General features: G+C 33.0%; 3 protein-coding genes across 5 annotated transcripts; 1 reads left to right on the forward strand and 2 right to left on the reverse strand.

The window, feature by feature from the left end:
- Positions 1-227: 227 nt before the first annotated feature.
- Positions 228-6,509, reverse strand: LOC115234683 (dipeptidase 1-like). 2 transcript variants are annotated; one of them, XM_029805912.1, is made up of 9 exons: positions 6,474-6,509; positions 5,725-5,952; positions 4,789-4,915; positions 3,493-3,664; positions 2,820-3,257; positions 1,872-2,130; positions 1,443-1,527; positions 1,238-1,313; positions 228-629 (listed from the first exon to the last, which is right to left on the reverse strand). In XM_029805912.1, exons 2-9 carry the CDS (start codon positions 5,806-5,808, stop codon positions 395-397), a joined length of 1,476 nt encoding a protein of 491 aa, XP_029661772.1. In that variant the 5' UTR covers positions 5,809-5,952; positions 6,474-6,509; the 3' UTR covers positions 228-394. The 2 variants fall into 2 exon arrangements, with proteins under 2 accessions (XP_029661772.1, XP_029661773.1); XM_029805913.1 differs by lacking the exon at positions 6,474-6,509 and having other exon boundaries at positions 5,725-5,986.
- Positions 6,510-6,699: 190 nt separating this feature from the next.
- On the forward strand, positions 6,700-9,272 carry LOC115234685 (nucleolin-like). The gene is made up of 5 exons (XM_029805915.1): positions 6,700-7,002; positions 7,949-8,203; positions 8,288-8,473; positions 8,641-8,768; positions 8,854-9,272. Exons 1-5 carry the CDS (start codon positions 6,889-6,891, stop codon positions 8,870-8,872), a joined length of 702 nt encoding a protein of 233 aa, XP_029661775.1. The 5' UTR covers positions 6,700-6,888; the 3' UTR covers positions 8,873-9,272.
- An 835-nt stretch (positions 9,273-10,107) lies between these two features.
- Positions 10,108-16,468, reverse strand: LOC115234682. Of its 2 annotated transcripts, XM_029805910.1 has the most exons (6): positions 16,266-16,457; positions 16,049-16,061; positions 14,969-15,257; positions 14,603-14,901; positions 13,315-13,536; positions 10,108-13,231 (listed from the first exon to the last, which is right to left on the reverse strand). In XM_029805910.1, the coding sequence occupies exons 2-6, from the start codon at positions 16,056-16,058 to the stop codon at positions 12,135-12,137; spliced, it is 1,917 nt and encodes a 638-aa protein (XP_029661770.1). In that variant the 5' UTR covers positions 16,059-16,061; positions 16,266-16,457; the 3' UTR covers positions 10,108-12,134. The 2 variants fall into 2 exon arrangements, with proteins under 2 accessions (XP_029661770.1, XP_029661771.1); XM_029805911.1 differs by lacking the exon at positions 16,049-16,061 and having other exon boundaries at positions 16,266-16,468.
- Positions 16,469-17,169: the final 701 nt, after the last annotated feature.

Here is a 17,169-nt window from a genome sequence, read left to right on the forward strand (position 1 = left end):
ATAAGTTATAAATACAATATATCTCTATCAATACTTTGTATGAAATTTTTTTTCAGAGAAAAGAACTTCTTAAGAGGAAGAGAAACGGCAAAATTCTAATATATTCAATGTAGAAGGATTCCACAGGTAAAGAACGAAATTATTTTTTTTTCTTGTTAGAATTATATAATTTGGCTGCATGTAGGCTGGAAAAAACGAGGAATTTTATTAGAATACGGAGATCTATCGCTAGGTATTTTATTAAAAATGTAAAACAGTTGAAGAGAGCGCTCCAGGTACAAAGACGATACAGTTCAAAGTGCGTACTTTTTTTAGCGAGGGAATGATTCGTAGAATTGAAATGACAGCCAGTCGTACGTCGAAAATAGTCGTAGACGCGAGCGAAAGACATCTTTTACGCGTCGTGATATTTGCAATACGCGCTCTCATCGATGAGTTCCTGAGGAATCCACTCCTCTGCCGGAAACTGATGCGAGAGAGTCGCTGCATGATTCTCCACTTCCTTGAGGACGCGTAACAAATTTCCACCCACAAGTTTCTTTATATCGGTCGCGGACCATCTACGATCTCTAGTCAGCTCGGCCAGCAGCAAGGGATAACCGGAAACGTCCGGCAATTCCGTCGGTGGTCTGAATAAGTGCGAATATTTGCTTTAATCACCTTCACCATTTAGATCCATTTGAAGTCTGTACTTTCATCGTTGCAAGTATGTCATACATATAATGCAATAAAAGATATAATTCTTCATAATATTTTTGATCTATTCATGAAATATAGATTTCTATATGTAACGTCAAAGAATATCAAAATTATTATTTTCTGATTGTATAGATAAATATGAAATAAATGTGAGTTTAATAAACGCAGATGGCACAGATAAAGAATTAAATAATTGTGAAGTTATTTCTATAGCGAAGGAATAGAAAAAATATAATATTTTCCCTATGCTTATCTTTTTAACAAAATATAATCAAAACTAAATTACATAATCATTAGCTATAATTACGGGAAAAATATTTTGAGATTTCAAATTTACTCAGAGTTTAAATACTTCAATTAATTAATCGTAACAAAAAATAGACCAAAACAATATTTTTAAACAAATATTATCATAATTATTACTCGGAAAACTATTAAAGAGATGATCTTACGTAATTTCTTTGAAAATAACTATCTCTCATCGAATTACATTACATGAATGATAAAGATACAATAATATTGGTGCGTCTTTAACTACCTCAATATCCCATCGTAACCAGCACCAAGACCCACATGATTCACGCCAGCTGTTCGTCTTATATGATTGATGTGAGCTGTAAAAAAAAACACGCAAGCGCGTCGTTGTGTCTCGGTCTCTTATCTCTTTAAGTTTTTGATGTTTAACTACGATTTTAATATTTTTATCTTTTTGATGTTTCTCACTCCGCGCTCTACTTACACACCTATGATATCATACATAGAAGCTTTATCGCCGCAGCTCAAATGCGCGCTGTCGAAACTGACCATAACCAGACCACCATTGAGAGACTAGAACAGTAATAGAGATGAAAGCCGCGTGATTATTATTCAAACAAATATTAAGTATGTCATGTCGCGCGTTGCATAATTCTCTCACGTTAAATATAATCTTTTGTTCCTGCAAAATAATTAAAAATTAATTTTTAAGCGGATAATCATATATAGCTAGAAAGAAAATTGATTTTTCTAGACAAACTCAAAATGAATCAGAAAAATCAACTCTCGGTCAAGGGTCGTTTAGAGTTAAATGGACCGATTTAATTTTGTATCTTTCCTCCGTGGTATTTACATAGATCTAGCACGTTCAACGATGAACGTCGGTATTTTTCCAGATTCTTGTTTTTCTTCCTTACCAAATTCCGTAGTACATCGTCCGGGACGTTGCTAGAGGAATTGCAGAGTGCTTTAGCGGCACTATGCGAGAATATGACCGGCGCCTTTGTCACCGCGAGAGCGTCCCTCATCGTTCTCACCGAGACGTGCGAAAGATCCACGAGCATACCGAGCCGATTCAGTTCCCGAACAACCGCTTTACCGAACGCCGAGAGGCCGTCGCTGTGGAAATCAGAGGGTGCGTCCGAGTTCGGATCGTCAACGGAACATGAGTCTGCCCTGGAAATCGAAATCGATTCTCTGACATTCGATTGCCAAATTAAAAATTCATAAAAAATATAGATGCAACTAAGATTTTTGAGCTCGAAAAAGATATCTGTAATGAGAGAGAAAGTTCCTATATAGAAATAAGATTACTTATATTTTTTTTACAAAATAAACATCAAATTAGAGCTCTCGTTGAATAGAAAAACATAGGACTTTTTTTTGTCAAAAGTTACATAATATATTACTCGAGTAATGAAAAATATCATTTGAGAAATTCTTAATCGAGAGATATTTATGTTATATTTTTACGGATAAACCACGGTATATAATGCGATATAATTCTTAAAATAAATATTTAAAGGGTTAAATATATCAAAAGAACGACAAATTAGATAATTAGTGATATCATTAGAATCTTAAACATATTCAATCTACACGAACGGCTTAAATAGATAACGCATTCAAGCTACGTTATGCATTTTCTTTCTATTTTAGTCCGTATCATTTTTTTACTTACCTTGTACCGGTTTAATAGCTAAATAAGACATACTTATATAAACTCTCAAGGATGTATCAAATAAGTCGAAAGACCGCGATAAAACTCTGTGATGGAGAAGCATATATTAGCTAGTAGAAGATGCCAATTTGTTCTACCAAGGTTCATTCCTTCTCGTTGTTTTTACGTTCGCGGCCAAACTTACCATGGCGTGTTGCACTTGTGGGTCAGGGTCATATAGCGCGCGCCCAGCCGATGGAAGCTCCTCAGCACCGCCATGGAAGTGCCGATACTGTGACCACCCTCTATCCCTACTAGGCTGGCGATCACTCCGTCTCGATGCGCCTTCTCCAGCTCGCCGCTCGTTGTCACCAGCTTGATTCGCTTGGGGTAGCGCGACGTGAGTCTGCGCACGATGTCGATCTGCTCGAGGGTGAGTTGCACGGCATCAAGGAATTGCGCCTCGCATGGCACATAGGCCGACCAGAATTGCGCGCCAACGATCCCCTGTTCTAGACGGATCAGATCTGTTTGCCACTGCGGACCCCAGCTGGCATTGCGCGACAAATCTTCGTCGAAGGGGAAGTTACCTAGCTTCGTACTGCCGCTGTGCTTTCGTAGATTCCAGGCAAAGTCGTTATGCCTGCCAGATTCGAAATAATAGATGTAGAGATCTATATTATTATTTTATTACGCGAATTTTAATACTAATTCTAAATTTTAATACTAAAAACAAATCAAAAAGAAGCTGTTCCAGAGTTTTTAAAAAATTCATAGAACTTTTACAGATCTACTTTATATATCCATACACACAGAATGTATAGAGAAAATCTATTCTTTGCCACTAATTTATATACAAGATATAAGACAACTGTTACCCATCAATCAGAGGAATCTCTGACAGCATTCTTCGGACTACCTGCAGTCTGGCTTCCAACAAGTGAGAGCTTCGAAGTTCCAAGGCGAGAGGCAGACCTACTCCAGCCACTAAGGCACATCCGAGGAAGAAGAATCCAGTCATTACCACCCATCTTCTTACAACACTTCGTCCTACAATATTGTCAGGTATTAGAAACAGTGTGAAATCTATTTTTTCGATAAAATTTAATAGATATTTGTTATAATTCCTACATCTCTTTTTGATATAAATATATGTAAAAATATTAATTATAAAATATATGTTTAAAACACTTCCAGATACAAAATATAAAAAATATCAAAAAAAAATATTCTAATTTGTAATTTTTGGAACTTTTATATTTTTATGGTGTTGTATTATTCTTAAATCTATTAGCATCTGTAATCCCTACACATATGAATGCTTATCGATAACTGCATGAAATCAATAAGCGATCAATCTGTTCTAGAGAACATCAATGGGACAATCAAAGGGATCATCTTCAACCGGGAAGATCAGCCAAGCGTAGATTATATCTATCCGTACGTGAAATCGCCGTAACCGAAACTTTGATCTGCCGTCTCTGCAATCGACATCGAGTACGCAATGTAATCGAGAAGATCGCCGAGCCGTAAATAGAAATCATACCAAATTGCTCGTCACGTCTCGCCACACTCGTCATTTCTCATCATTCGATGACTTCTCTTCTTCGCTCGTGGGGATTTTATGTAAGCAAACTCGTTGACGTGCGAAATTGGAGAAAATAAAGAAATTGTCACGGATTTGACTATCGGAAACGTCGTGAGATCATAGAATAATCGCGAGAAAGCACATCGGCGATCGATACAGCTGGAATTAAATCTATATTAATTTAATTAGACACTTTTTATGCAATTTTAAACGTTACTTATGTTAATATCAGTAATTGTAATCGCTAACACACACATACGCGCCATGTGTTACGTAAATATAAAACCTATATTTAAATATCTAACTCTAGAATTTGGTTTAGATAATATTTAAATCATCGCTTTTACGCATTTAAAAAAAAAAATAGTTAATTATTTGAGATATATGTTTGTTAGATTCCGATATAAAAAAGATATATTATATATATGATATTATATAAGATATATAGGTTTTTTTCTCTACATTCTACAATTAAAATAAATTGGTAATTTAGGAGAAAAGATAAAATTAAAACTTTATAGCGTGAATAAAATTTTTTGGATATTTTGATTTTACTTTGTACAACACAGTTTTTTTATTTACTCACTGCTCTCTCTTAGCGGTTCTTTAGCTTTGTTGAAGGAAGTTGAAACACCCGTATCCTTGATATGGTGAAGTGCATCGCCGTTGGGCAATTTTCTCATAAGTTCTGGTGAGGAGAGTTGCAAGCAAGTCTGCAAAAGAACGTTGATTTACAAAGCTACAAAGTAGTTTCAACGTCGTGTCTGTAAATTCTAAGATTGCAAATGTTGCACAACTATTTATCCGCGTCGCACGAATGTCGCATATTACGCCATTAATAATCCGTAAGTTATGAAAGATATACATACCAAGGTAAAACGCGTTTGCCTTGAAAAAAAGAAATGTATATAGAAAAACTACTTTGCATAGAACATCTCTGATTTTTTACAGACAATTATAAAAATAATATTGACGCGGAATCACTACTTTGTGAACTTTATGTGAATTATCCTCACACATTATTCTCTCGACTAATTTTATACTGAAATATCATGTTTCTGTGAAGTATTTTCAATTCTTATAAATATCATATATAATCTTTTTTTTCTCTTTCATATTAATCTTTTTTTTTTAAACTCATCTCTTATGTAATTATAAACACTTTCTTTATTCTTAGACTGAAAGCTTTAAAAATTTAATAATATTATAAAATTTAAAAATTATTCGACAGACTCTTGATAAATATATCTTGATAAAAACATATTTCTTTATAAAACATCTTTAATTATTTATTACTCTTAAATTCTTTTCACAATAAATAAAGTAAGTAATATTTTTTCTTGAAATATTATAGGAGAATTCATGTTTTTTCTTTTTTTTAGAAAAAAATTACGCTCTAAAAACAATAAAATTATAAAGATGATATACGTGCGTGAGTACATGTGTGTGTTTGTATCCCGTAAATTTGAGACCAATAAAATTAACGAGGGATTTTTAATAACGTTCGTCGTGTTCTACCTACTTCCAGGATGTCGACTTCTTTTCTTCTTGGTGGTGGAGACCGATAAACCATGCCATCCTTACCGACACCATAAAGCTCGAACATTTTTCCACACAATCACGTCGTCCGTTCGTTCCTTACCCTCGTACCAGGGTTTTTGCTGATATCGCCACTATCAAAAGTACTGAGGGAACAGCGTCTCGATGCATCGAGCATCGGCGCACGCGTCAACCCCCATATCGACCCGACCTGGAAAACGGTACAAATCAAAAAAATTATTAACAAAGTATTCGCGTTGAGAGGATATTGCTTTTGTATCAATCCTTTGACACAACCCGCGATTTGACAACGTTAATTATTACGTATATATTTTGTACTTATTTATGTTATTATTTATAAATATAATCTTTGGATAACAAGCATATGAATGCAATAAATCACGTTTTATTAATAATATCCGATGTCTTATTAAAAATTTTCTGCACGTAAATTAATTTATCGTAATAATTCTTTAAAAAATTCTACAAAGAGTAGCATCTATATAATTTTTCGTTTCGCCAAATATACTCGAAAACCTGTATATATCAAAATTTTATGTATATTTTAGACAAAGAATCTTATGCCTAATTAACTCGTTACAATTTAATTCCCATACACATGTCGATATTAACTTACATTCAAATATCTGAATTGATATACCGCGACATCTTAGAAACGCCGGTCTTCAAGAAAAGCATCCGAATGTTAAGATATTATTGCCACGAACTTACGTGATTATTGCTGTGAGAGAGCATTCTTCTCTGCTTGATTTTAACATTTCAATACTATTAAAATATTCATATATTGCGAGACGTAAGTTTCTTGAAATGTAATCGCGTAGAAATGGAGAAATCGTGAAGTTGCTTCCTTCATAGCAGCTTCGTTCCGTCTTCCCGCGCTTTGATAGGACGAGAACGCGGCTGTGCGCGACGGTGGCGCCATCGGGAGACCGTTTCCGCAGCCGCGGCGCCACGCCGTCCGCGAGTTCGCGATAATAAAGAGCGTTCCTCCCCTCCTCCCTTACCGACCGCCATATTGTTTGCGATCTCGTGCACGTCGTTCTCTCGCAAATTCTCGCAAGTGTGTGCGGCGTGCTTCTACGGCCAGTATATCGCAATATCGACAAACATTTCGCGCAAAGGCAACATGAAGAAGATCAAGGACGTCTCGGACGAGGACGATTACGAGGTGGACGATCCGGACGATCCGGAGGTCGAGGGTGCCTCCGAAGAGGAATGGGCCCCCGAGCCCGGAGCGGAGGTAAGATCCACGCCGCGCGCGAAACACGCATCGTTTCTTGATCCCGTGTCGAATTTCCATTACGATTCCATTCGAACGACGATTATAAAAGATTTATGATTCTTTCGCGTGCGATAAAGCGTCTGTCAGGATCGCGGCCGACTCGCACGTCGCCGACATTCCGGCGGACACATATCTCTGTCGAGTGAATCGAACGCGGTGCGGAAAAAAAATTTTATCGCGATTACACCATCCAGATCCTTTAAATATATTAATTAATTCGCGTTTCATTTGTACAGTCATCATGCCATAGGGAGTGCGAGACATTCGCGTCCTGCGATTAGTATATCGTAAGCGAAGCGGGCGGCGACTCCCCCCTTTCCCCCCCTTCTTTCATACCGCCATCGCCGTGAGACGCGCTCGAGGTAAGTTGTTCCTCGCGCGCGCCTCCTCGTTTCCGGCGTTTCCTCGCATCGAATCAGATTGCCTGCGCCGAACAGTTTCCCGCACGGCGACGACATCGCGCTGTTAGAGCGTATCTTTCGAGCTACGACCGTTTCTCCTTCCGGCTCGTACTCTCGCTCTGTCCGCATCGCGACGGCCATCCTTGCCGGCCGGTCGACCGCTAACGATAAGTGGCGCCACGATCGGCGGCATGTTTCAAATCGCTGGAGGCAAACCGACGTCACACGCCGAATATTTCAATACGCGCCTTTTTGATGAACATATATATGGAATATACATATATATGGAATTTTATATTAATGCACTCAAAATTCCAATATGCATCCTAAAAAAAAATTATGTCATAAGAATGTTATTTTTTAAATATTTTTATTGACTATTAAATATATTTATAGAGGAGGTCAATTTTTTAATAAACTAAAATTATTGATGATAAATATATATCACATATATAATTCACAAATATATTATATTTTAATCTAATATTTGTAATTTTTCGTAGAGTGGTACTAAAATAAGGCCACAGAGGGAAACAGCAAAAAAGCGGCAGCATTCTGAAGAGGAAGATGAAGAAGAAGAAGATGAGGATGAAGAAGAAGACGAGGATGAAGATGAAGAATCTGATTCTGATACAGGGAAAAAACCAAAAAAGAAAAGGCGTTCTAAGAAAGAGGATGATGATAAGGAGGACGAGGACGATGAGGATTCTGACGACAACAGTTTCAATGAATCAGGAGAAACTCCAAAAGATTACACAGTAAGTTATTAGAACATAATCAAATCAATTGTAAACTCTTTTAAAATGTTACTGTGACTGAGGTTTCTCTCTCTTTTTTTACAGTCTGGTTCGTTTGTTCTTGCAAAAGCTGACCTTGTATCTAATAAAAATAAAACATCTAGTAAGGGTAAATCTGATGTAGAATCAAGCCCTTATCCTACATTATGGAGGATAGATGGAAAGGCACTACTCCAAAAGTTTTTACCTTTTGAGGAAGATGGAAAAGTACTGTACAAAAGCACAACGACAGTATGTACATCATTCTTTAGAATTAAAAATAACATTTTTTTATTATTTGTTGAATTGAATCATAACTTGATCGTGTAAATTGATATTAGGTAAAAAATTGGAATGGCTTTTTACAAATTATGTTTAAAAATATAAACAATTTATAGAGATTTTGTATTTCATTTCAGTATTCTGGATGGCAACTTAGTAATAAAGACAATTACTTAGCAGTCCAGGTGTCATTTAAAGTGCAAAGTAGACAAGAGACAATTGTTGAACTTCATTTTGATCCAACGCAACAACAAGAAGTTGTAAAGTATGTGATTTTATTCAAAATTGATCTATAATGTTGCAATAGTCAATAAAACTAATATTAATAAATATTTTTTTGTAAATTTCAGGGATGAAAAAGAAGACTAAATTAGATCGAGTGTTTGCTCTTTATTTGTTTATATACATTCTAAGGAAACATATGTTAAGGAACAAAAAAAAAAACAAAACATCCACATCTCAACATGTACACTAGCCACCAAACATATTTACAGTTTACATGTACACATGGATGAAATTTATGACATGGTATTGTAGCAGGTTCATATTTAAAATATAAGATTGGATGGACCATGGCTCTGAGTTTATTATTGGGGGTAACTTTAGCTATAATTGATACCTCTGACAGAATATGTGTGTGAGCTTCAACTACCAATAGAATTATTCGCAAGCATGCATTGTATTTACAGAGTTTAGTAAATGCAACACCTGATGATTTACAAATGTTTTATGTCTTCGACAGAAATTAAATGTTACCTAGTGTAATGGATGCATGTTGATGTTAATTTTTTTTTTATGATGTCACAATTAGTCTACTCATAATTTAAGCTATTTTACAGATGCAGCAGTGACTTTGTGACCTACATATGTGGCCATTTCAAGCGCGCCCTTAGACAGAGACAAGCGGAACCGTCATTTTCAAGTCCCTCGTTATAGCAAAAAAATATAAATTATTTCAGCAGCATTACAAAAAAATGCCGTAAATATTGAGACAAGTTGAATAAATATAAAGCAAAATATGTTATTATATACATACGATTATTATACTATCTTTCTTTGAATCAAAGATTAGAAAAAAATGCTAATATTCATGTGATATAAAAAATAAGGGGCTTTATAGGCAATATTTATTATGGTTCCCTTAACTGCTACGGGCGATGCTGGGCCAGTTCTTGCGTGTATCACTTAATCATAAGATATAACAAAAACTAGGAAACACTTCCAGTAATTAAGCAAGCTGCATTTATATCTTTTTCTGAACTTTATATGAAAGATCAATTATACAAAAAAACTTGTGTTATTGATCAATCATATTTTGTCTCTATTACTTTAAATAATTCAATCTCATGTCTATAAAATTGAGTTATTTCACATATCGATTTGTATCGCCATATTTTTGCGATTAAATTTGCATAAGAACACACTTTAAATGGATCTTGAATATTTTATAGTATAGACGATTTATTTCTATGAAGTGTTATAAACAGCGTGTTTAACTGATAAATCTGATAGACGAAGCATGGTTAACAAAAAAAAAAAAAAAAAAAAAAAAAAAAAAATGAAATTGTGGTATTATGTGGTAAATATTTATTGAGTGCTCCCACAATTGTACATCGTACTTTATTTCTACAATCCTCCTATATTTTGTTTGTATAACTCTACTTTTCATGTATCTTGTATAGATAGTACATATCTTATTTGGACTTTATCACACTTGATATATATTATTCAAGAGAAATCAGAAAATATAGGTACAGAATTTTACTTATTTATTATGTAAAATGTGGATGTTCATTATATAAAGTTTGTTACATAAATAAGAGTTGATAGCGTTTCAAAGTTTTTGATTTGTACCGAATCATTTCGATTGAATAGTCTCTCTCTTGTATCTCTATGCTAATTATATTTTTATTGTGTCTTGTAACAAAATAAAATGCAGTTTTCTTTATTAAGTGACTATATTATGACCTAAAAAGTATTGAGTAAAATTTCCAATCAATATTAAAATTTTAAGCATTAAGTAAAAAATGGACAGACATACATTTCATAATATACATATATATTAATTTAATATATCTATCTTTTCTGCTCCTGCCCAAATATATTTTTATAGATAATAAGTTCTGTTAGATATATCAAATAATTTGTATAATGATCCATTGTAACAGAATAAACACAACACATTGTTTGATTTTATTCTCAAATTACATAAATGTAATTCAATACTTGGAGCACTTGCTTTTCATTAAAATGTTAATCGTTAGTATATTTTAAATTATTTTGAATCATTTTGAATATATATATATTCGCTTATTTCTGTATAAGTTAGATTTCTTCTAGTATACCAGTTATTGATTGTTATCCATGTTAGATTAAAATTAAAAAAATGTACATTATCTATAACTATGATGTACGGTTTGTGTAAACATATCAATATTCAAGAAGTACTATCAATTATAATATGGCAGCATAAATTAATTCTCAATAACTTATATCCAAACAATCGTGAATTGTTTTTAAAAATTCTTTATCTTGATATATTTCTTTATTGTATAAGGGAAGGAGAGATAAAGAATTTATAATTAATAGTTAGATATGTTATCACTGTGTGTTGATAGTAATTGTAAAAGACTAGATCTAAAATTCTTTTTGCAAAGTACAGAATGACCAGCATTTGTTGCAATTAAAACTTATTGTGAATGTAATCATTAAAAAAGTGGCGAAAGTATCAAACTTTCATTATTACTCCAATCATACCTATATCGTACACTTTCACATATAGTTATCTTCATTAAAATATACTAAATAAACTATACAGAGACATTATCAAACGTGAACAAGAGAGGCGAAACTGACGCATTACTATATCTTTCTAATTACGAGTTACATACAAGTATTTAATCAATAAACATAATTACAAAGTGATAAACGCTAAACTCGATACTTCAAACTTAATGAGTATATTAAGCGTGGTCTATGAATGCGTTTTTTGACGGGTGTATTACTTAGCATTCTTTTTTACGTTTTCTTTTTTCAAAAAGTATGCCATTTACACAACAATGTACCAATGTCATATCAACATATTATTCTTTTTTTCAACAAAATATAATAATAAACCTGTTGCACGTTTTTTGATCATATGACAATGCCTATTATATTAAATAAAATCTGAATGTAATAACATTTTCATCTTTGTTTATAATTTGCATTAAATGGAATGTATAAAAAAATATATGAGTTATAAATAGAGATACAAATATATATACATGAATTTGTGCTAACATTTTTATGGCATATTTAGCACAGAAGTAATGAAATATATCATATTTTTTTTCTTCTTTGTTGATTTTAACTAAAAACAGATATTAAAAAAGTGATTGTTCTCATGTGTATATATATTATAGAAATATCTGTTATTATAAAACGCGAGCTTCGAAAATATTTGAGATTTCTAAAATAGAAGAATATATAGATTAATTCACAAAGTGTGGTTAAATAGAAAGTTCAATTTTATGACGTATTAATTCTTTACCCTGATACACACACATTCAACTATATCACAAGATCATATAACTATACAATTAGTCATTTTTCTTTTTCGTTAAAAACAGCAAGTTTTTTAACAATCTACTTAAAATCCCGGTTCCATTCTGACTGATAAAACGCTACTTAGTATATCACGAATTTCTGCCACTTCTCTTCTACTTTTTGCTAGCATATCCTCTAATTTTTTATTTTCTCGCATGATCTTCTTCATCTTCTTCCAATATTTCCGTTTGTCGACATGACAGCAACAATCTGGACAGTTCTTATCACACTTACAATCTATACAAACTTTACCTTTACAATAGCGAACTTGAATATCTTCCATACAAGTATGATCACCCGATGCTGAGTTTTCTTCTGTAGTTTCAAAGCTTTTCATTTTATCCATAGTTTCGCTAATCTTTGATAGTGAAGACATACAATTAGATTCTCTAAATGAAGATTTTGTATCTATTTTTAGTTCTAGATTTTCACCTTCAGTTGGTTCAAGTGGTTTCAGCATATTTACTTGGTGTGTACTGTTAGGTATGTCACTAGATATTTCCTCTTCATTGTCTATGTTACATTCAAATATCGCATTTGATACGTTAGACCTAATAGATTCACAATAATCGATTGCATTTGTATCACATACTCTAGACTGTCTTTTGAAACTTCTTCTCTTCTGCATTAACGTGCATTCCGTACTTTGGCTTTCAATAGTGCGCATTGCGCCATCGCTAAATCTTCGTTTCCCGATAAATACTTTATTTCTTAAAGATTTAATATCGCACGACCCCTCGCTAGCCCTTCGAACATCAAGAAATTCATGTTTTCCATGTTTTTTGGAATTTGTTTCAAATACATTATTTTCCTGCTCGTTATTATCTACATTTGTGCCACTTTGAGCAAAATTTAAGCTATTCGCCATCTCCTGATTGTCTTTTAATAATTGGTCAGTTTCGGAAAAATCGACAGTATCATCAAATGACAAATGTTTCGATAATTTCTTGTTATTCTTCGAAAAATACCGATGTTCGAGCATTGTACTTTCTTCTAAAGATGATTGCTTTAATTCTATGGATTTACTAACATCCAATAAACTATTATCACTATCTATTGTATTATTGGACGCAAGATTTGTATCATTGGAAGGTATTTCGATTAAATTTCCGTCGCATCCAAAAGCAAATGATTTTTGTCCTGCAAAAGAAAGTAAGAGTAATAATACAAACATATATTGTATATTAGAGGACAAAATTATTTGCACCGAAATTTTCATTTACCTATAATCATACGTTTGTTACGCATATCAGGACTCTTGGAACGTGGCTGTTCTAAAAATTGCCTGTTGTCAGGAGATAGCACAGAAAGTCTTCCTGAGTTTTGATATAAGGGACTGTACTGCTCATAATAATATGAATTTGTGTCCACCTCATGGTTTTCATGTTCCCGCAAACGTTCCATAATTTTTTGCACAATTTCTGATGGAGCTACATATGGCGATCCTTTCAAAAATAAAAAAAGTAAAAAGATAATAGTAAGATATATCTTGTTGTATATTTATTATAAATAACAATAATTGCCATCAAACTAAAAATGATAAGATATATAAACTTAAGATGATGAAATACATATAATACTACATGGCATTTGTGAAAAATACATAATACAGGTAATAGATAGATAAACTCTATTAGTAGCTTATGTATTACAACTGAATATTTTTAAAACGAATTATTGTACACAAATTGAAAAATTCAATACCACTTTACACACAATATAAATGACAACACATTAGAAGACATTCATTAAACTCTATCGCCAATAGCTTGCAATTTAAATATGTGCTCTTATTGTGCATTAGTGCGTATTATCATATTTATTTTTACATATATTAGCATGCAGATTTATTTAAAAGATCACACATAGCTTCATTGTCTACAATTTGGTAAAGTCTATTACTGTGCATATATGATTATTACTGAGATCTAGAAATTCTAAAAGCATAATGTTTTCACAATATAAAAAATCCAAATAAAATCATAAACTTCTACTTAAAATAGCATAACATTGCGCATTTGATAGCCTTTATACTAATATAAACACAAAAGCAATGTGAATAAGAATAAGAAACTGTAATGTTTACTGAATATAAATATAAAACCATAATAGTACAAAGAAACAAAACAAATTTTCTAAATAAGTTCAATTAAACTGTACATACATCAAAACAGTTTTGTCTACAAATTTTCACGCGAGACTTACAAAATTATTTGGTCCCGAGTTTCTGCGCTGTCGGACGCGTGTAGACGCGCATAATGCGCTATTGCTTCCTACAAAATTATTATGCTATATGGCAAATTTTTGCGGGTTTATCTTTACCCAAAAATATGATTTTAACGATCATTAACATTGTAAAGACGTTGTTGTATTTCATATATATATATAAATTATAAGATACCTATAAGTTGAGATTGATGAATTTAGAATTATTTTTATTTTTATTACTTCTACAAAGGGAAGTTGTATTTTGTTGTAATCTGGCTATTATTACTGAAAAATCAATCTTACCCATTAGGCCTCTATATCCTAAAGATACCGAATCAAAAGATTCACTAGTCTCTTGTTGTTGTTTAAGAAACTCGTCTATAGCAATGCCTTGTAACGATGACGGCTGAAGGAACCTCTTAGGAATGCGAGAAATTGGATCGTTTTCCCGCGAACTGTTTGAGCAACCACCGAAACCAAGATCGAGCAAAATTGCTGTCGGATCCGCTCTTCGTAATTCTAGTAAACTTTCGACACTACTACAGTGACTGCTGTCCGATTGAAAGCTCGCGTCTCGTGCCAGTCTATGATGAGGAAGCGAACTGCAATTTAAACGGATTTGTAAAATTACAATTTTGTAATATTACAATTTTGAATATGTTTAATTACCTTGGAAGTATTGGTATATTCATTGTTGATGAATTAGGAACATTAATAGGCGCCGATACAGTCATGCTTGGAAGCTTTGAGCCTTTAGGAAACGGAATGTCTTGAGGCTCTGTTGGTGTTAACGGTTTATTCGAGTTACGTTCTTGGCATTCATTTGTAATATCCGATTTTGTAGGCAACGGTATTGAATCAATCCATTGTTGAACTGATCCATCGGCACGCCGTCTCATTTCCCAAACTCCACGTAACCAATTTGTCACTTTTAGAAGAGTTTCCTTGCCCACATTTTCTAAAATTCAATGACTTAATTATACAATAATTAATAAAATCATATACACAGTAATAAAATGTCTCAATTATTAAACAGAGATTTTATCATTACATATTATAAATAATTGTTAAAATGACATTTTTTATTCTATCAGCAAGTTTATATATGAAATAAGGGCAATGAGGCAAATATCAGAGATAAAAATTTTAAAATTTGGAGAATATAATATATCTAAGTATAAGCTATCATAAGACAGATATATAATATCCATTTTCTTTCCTTATATGTTTTATGAAATGCTCTCAAAAACATAAACACACTATATAGCACAACATATTTATACGTATTTAAATAAAAAAATATTATTTTTATTTATATGTTATAAGGACAATTTCTTATTTTGTCATTTCAATATCATAAAAATATTGCATTCTTTTATACTGTGGTGACAGAATATTTAACATGCATATAATAATAATAGCAAAATAATATACATGCAAATTTTATTTTTACTCTTATGTTAATCACAAATTTTCTTAATTGTCATAATAATATCGTGCTGTAAAACATCAAAGCTCTAAAAGAATAAACGATATTCAAAGTGAATTGTAAGCGCGATAATGTAAACGATAATGTCGATAAAAAACACATTCTTGCACATTTACATAACTCGTGCATGATGTCATATACGTATAGGACAAATACTATATTTTCTAATAAAGCTTCGAGAGATGTTCTATCCGCTACGCCACTCTAACTTGTCAAAACGTAAAACGAGAAACGCGTAACGAATCTTGTCGATTGAATACCTGGATCCATATCCTGTCGGATAGCATGAAGATAGAATATCGTAAAAAGGAGCTGTATGCTCGCACGCGTGTATGTGCGTATCACGTGTCATGTATTACAGTATTGTATTACGTCCAATTTATATTTACGCGCGATTGCGAAATTGTAATAGATTTTATCGAATGCGGAATCGCTCGGATTGACAATGAATCAAGCGAGTAATAACGCGATGCTTACCTTCGTAAATTCAAGCGAATGATCACACACGATGCTAACGAACGAACGCGATGCCTCTGCGATAATCAGAGAGACTTGAAACGCATGCCGCGTGACGTTTTCACAGCTATTGTGTTTGCGGCGCGGAATGATTGAGATTGGTCTGCGCGCGGCCACTTGTCATAGTGTCCGTGACGGTCTGTCATGGCCACGTCATCTGTCCCGACTGTCAGTGGCGGACGGACGTGTTTTGAAACCCTAACAGCGTTGACAAAATAAATGAAAAGTGGCATTTTCCCTGCGTAGACCGAATAACGTGATCTTTTGTCCCAGCAGGCCTCTACAATAAAAAACCTTATTTTAATGACAAATTTGATAATAAACAAGATTGGTATAAAGATTAATAAGTATGCGTTTCTTGTCAGATTAAGACTCGTGAGCATAGATTTGAATAGATATATATCTCAAAGAAATTGTGGTAGACAACCAATAATTAGATTTTATATGTTCAAATAAAGATGCATTTCTTTGGTATACAAAATAACTTTTCAATCATACACATTTAGATATATTCTAAATATTTTATTAGTTTGTTTACATTTACAAAAAATTTCTTCCTTTTATTGGTTATACCACGATTTCCTATATATACGCGGCTGATTGTCAGAGTAAAATGCGTCTGCTAATTTTGCTACTCTGCGCATGTGTAAGATTTGTCAAGCAAGAGTAACTTCTCTCTGCTGATAATAGATGGCATTTGCTTACAAAATATGAAATTTTACCATGACATGTCAATTCTAGTTTTCTTTCGTTATTTTACTCCGCTACATATATGTTTATATCTTTTGTATTTTCTAAATAAATTCTGTAAGTATATTTAGACATTAGAGAGAAGTACAACTATAAACAGATAAAATCTTATATA

Source organism: Formica exsecta, unplaced genomic scaffold, assembly GCF_003651465.1.
Source record: "Formica exsecta isolate Colony F162 unplaced genomic scaffold, ASM365146v1 scaffold201, whole genome shotgun sequence".
Classification (NCBI taxonomy): domain Eukaryota; kingdom Metazoa; phylum Arthropoda; class Insecta; order Hymenoptera; family Formicidae; genus Formica; species Formica exsecta.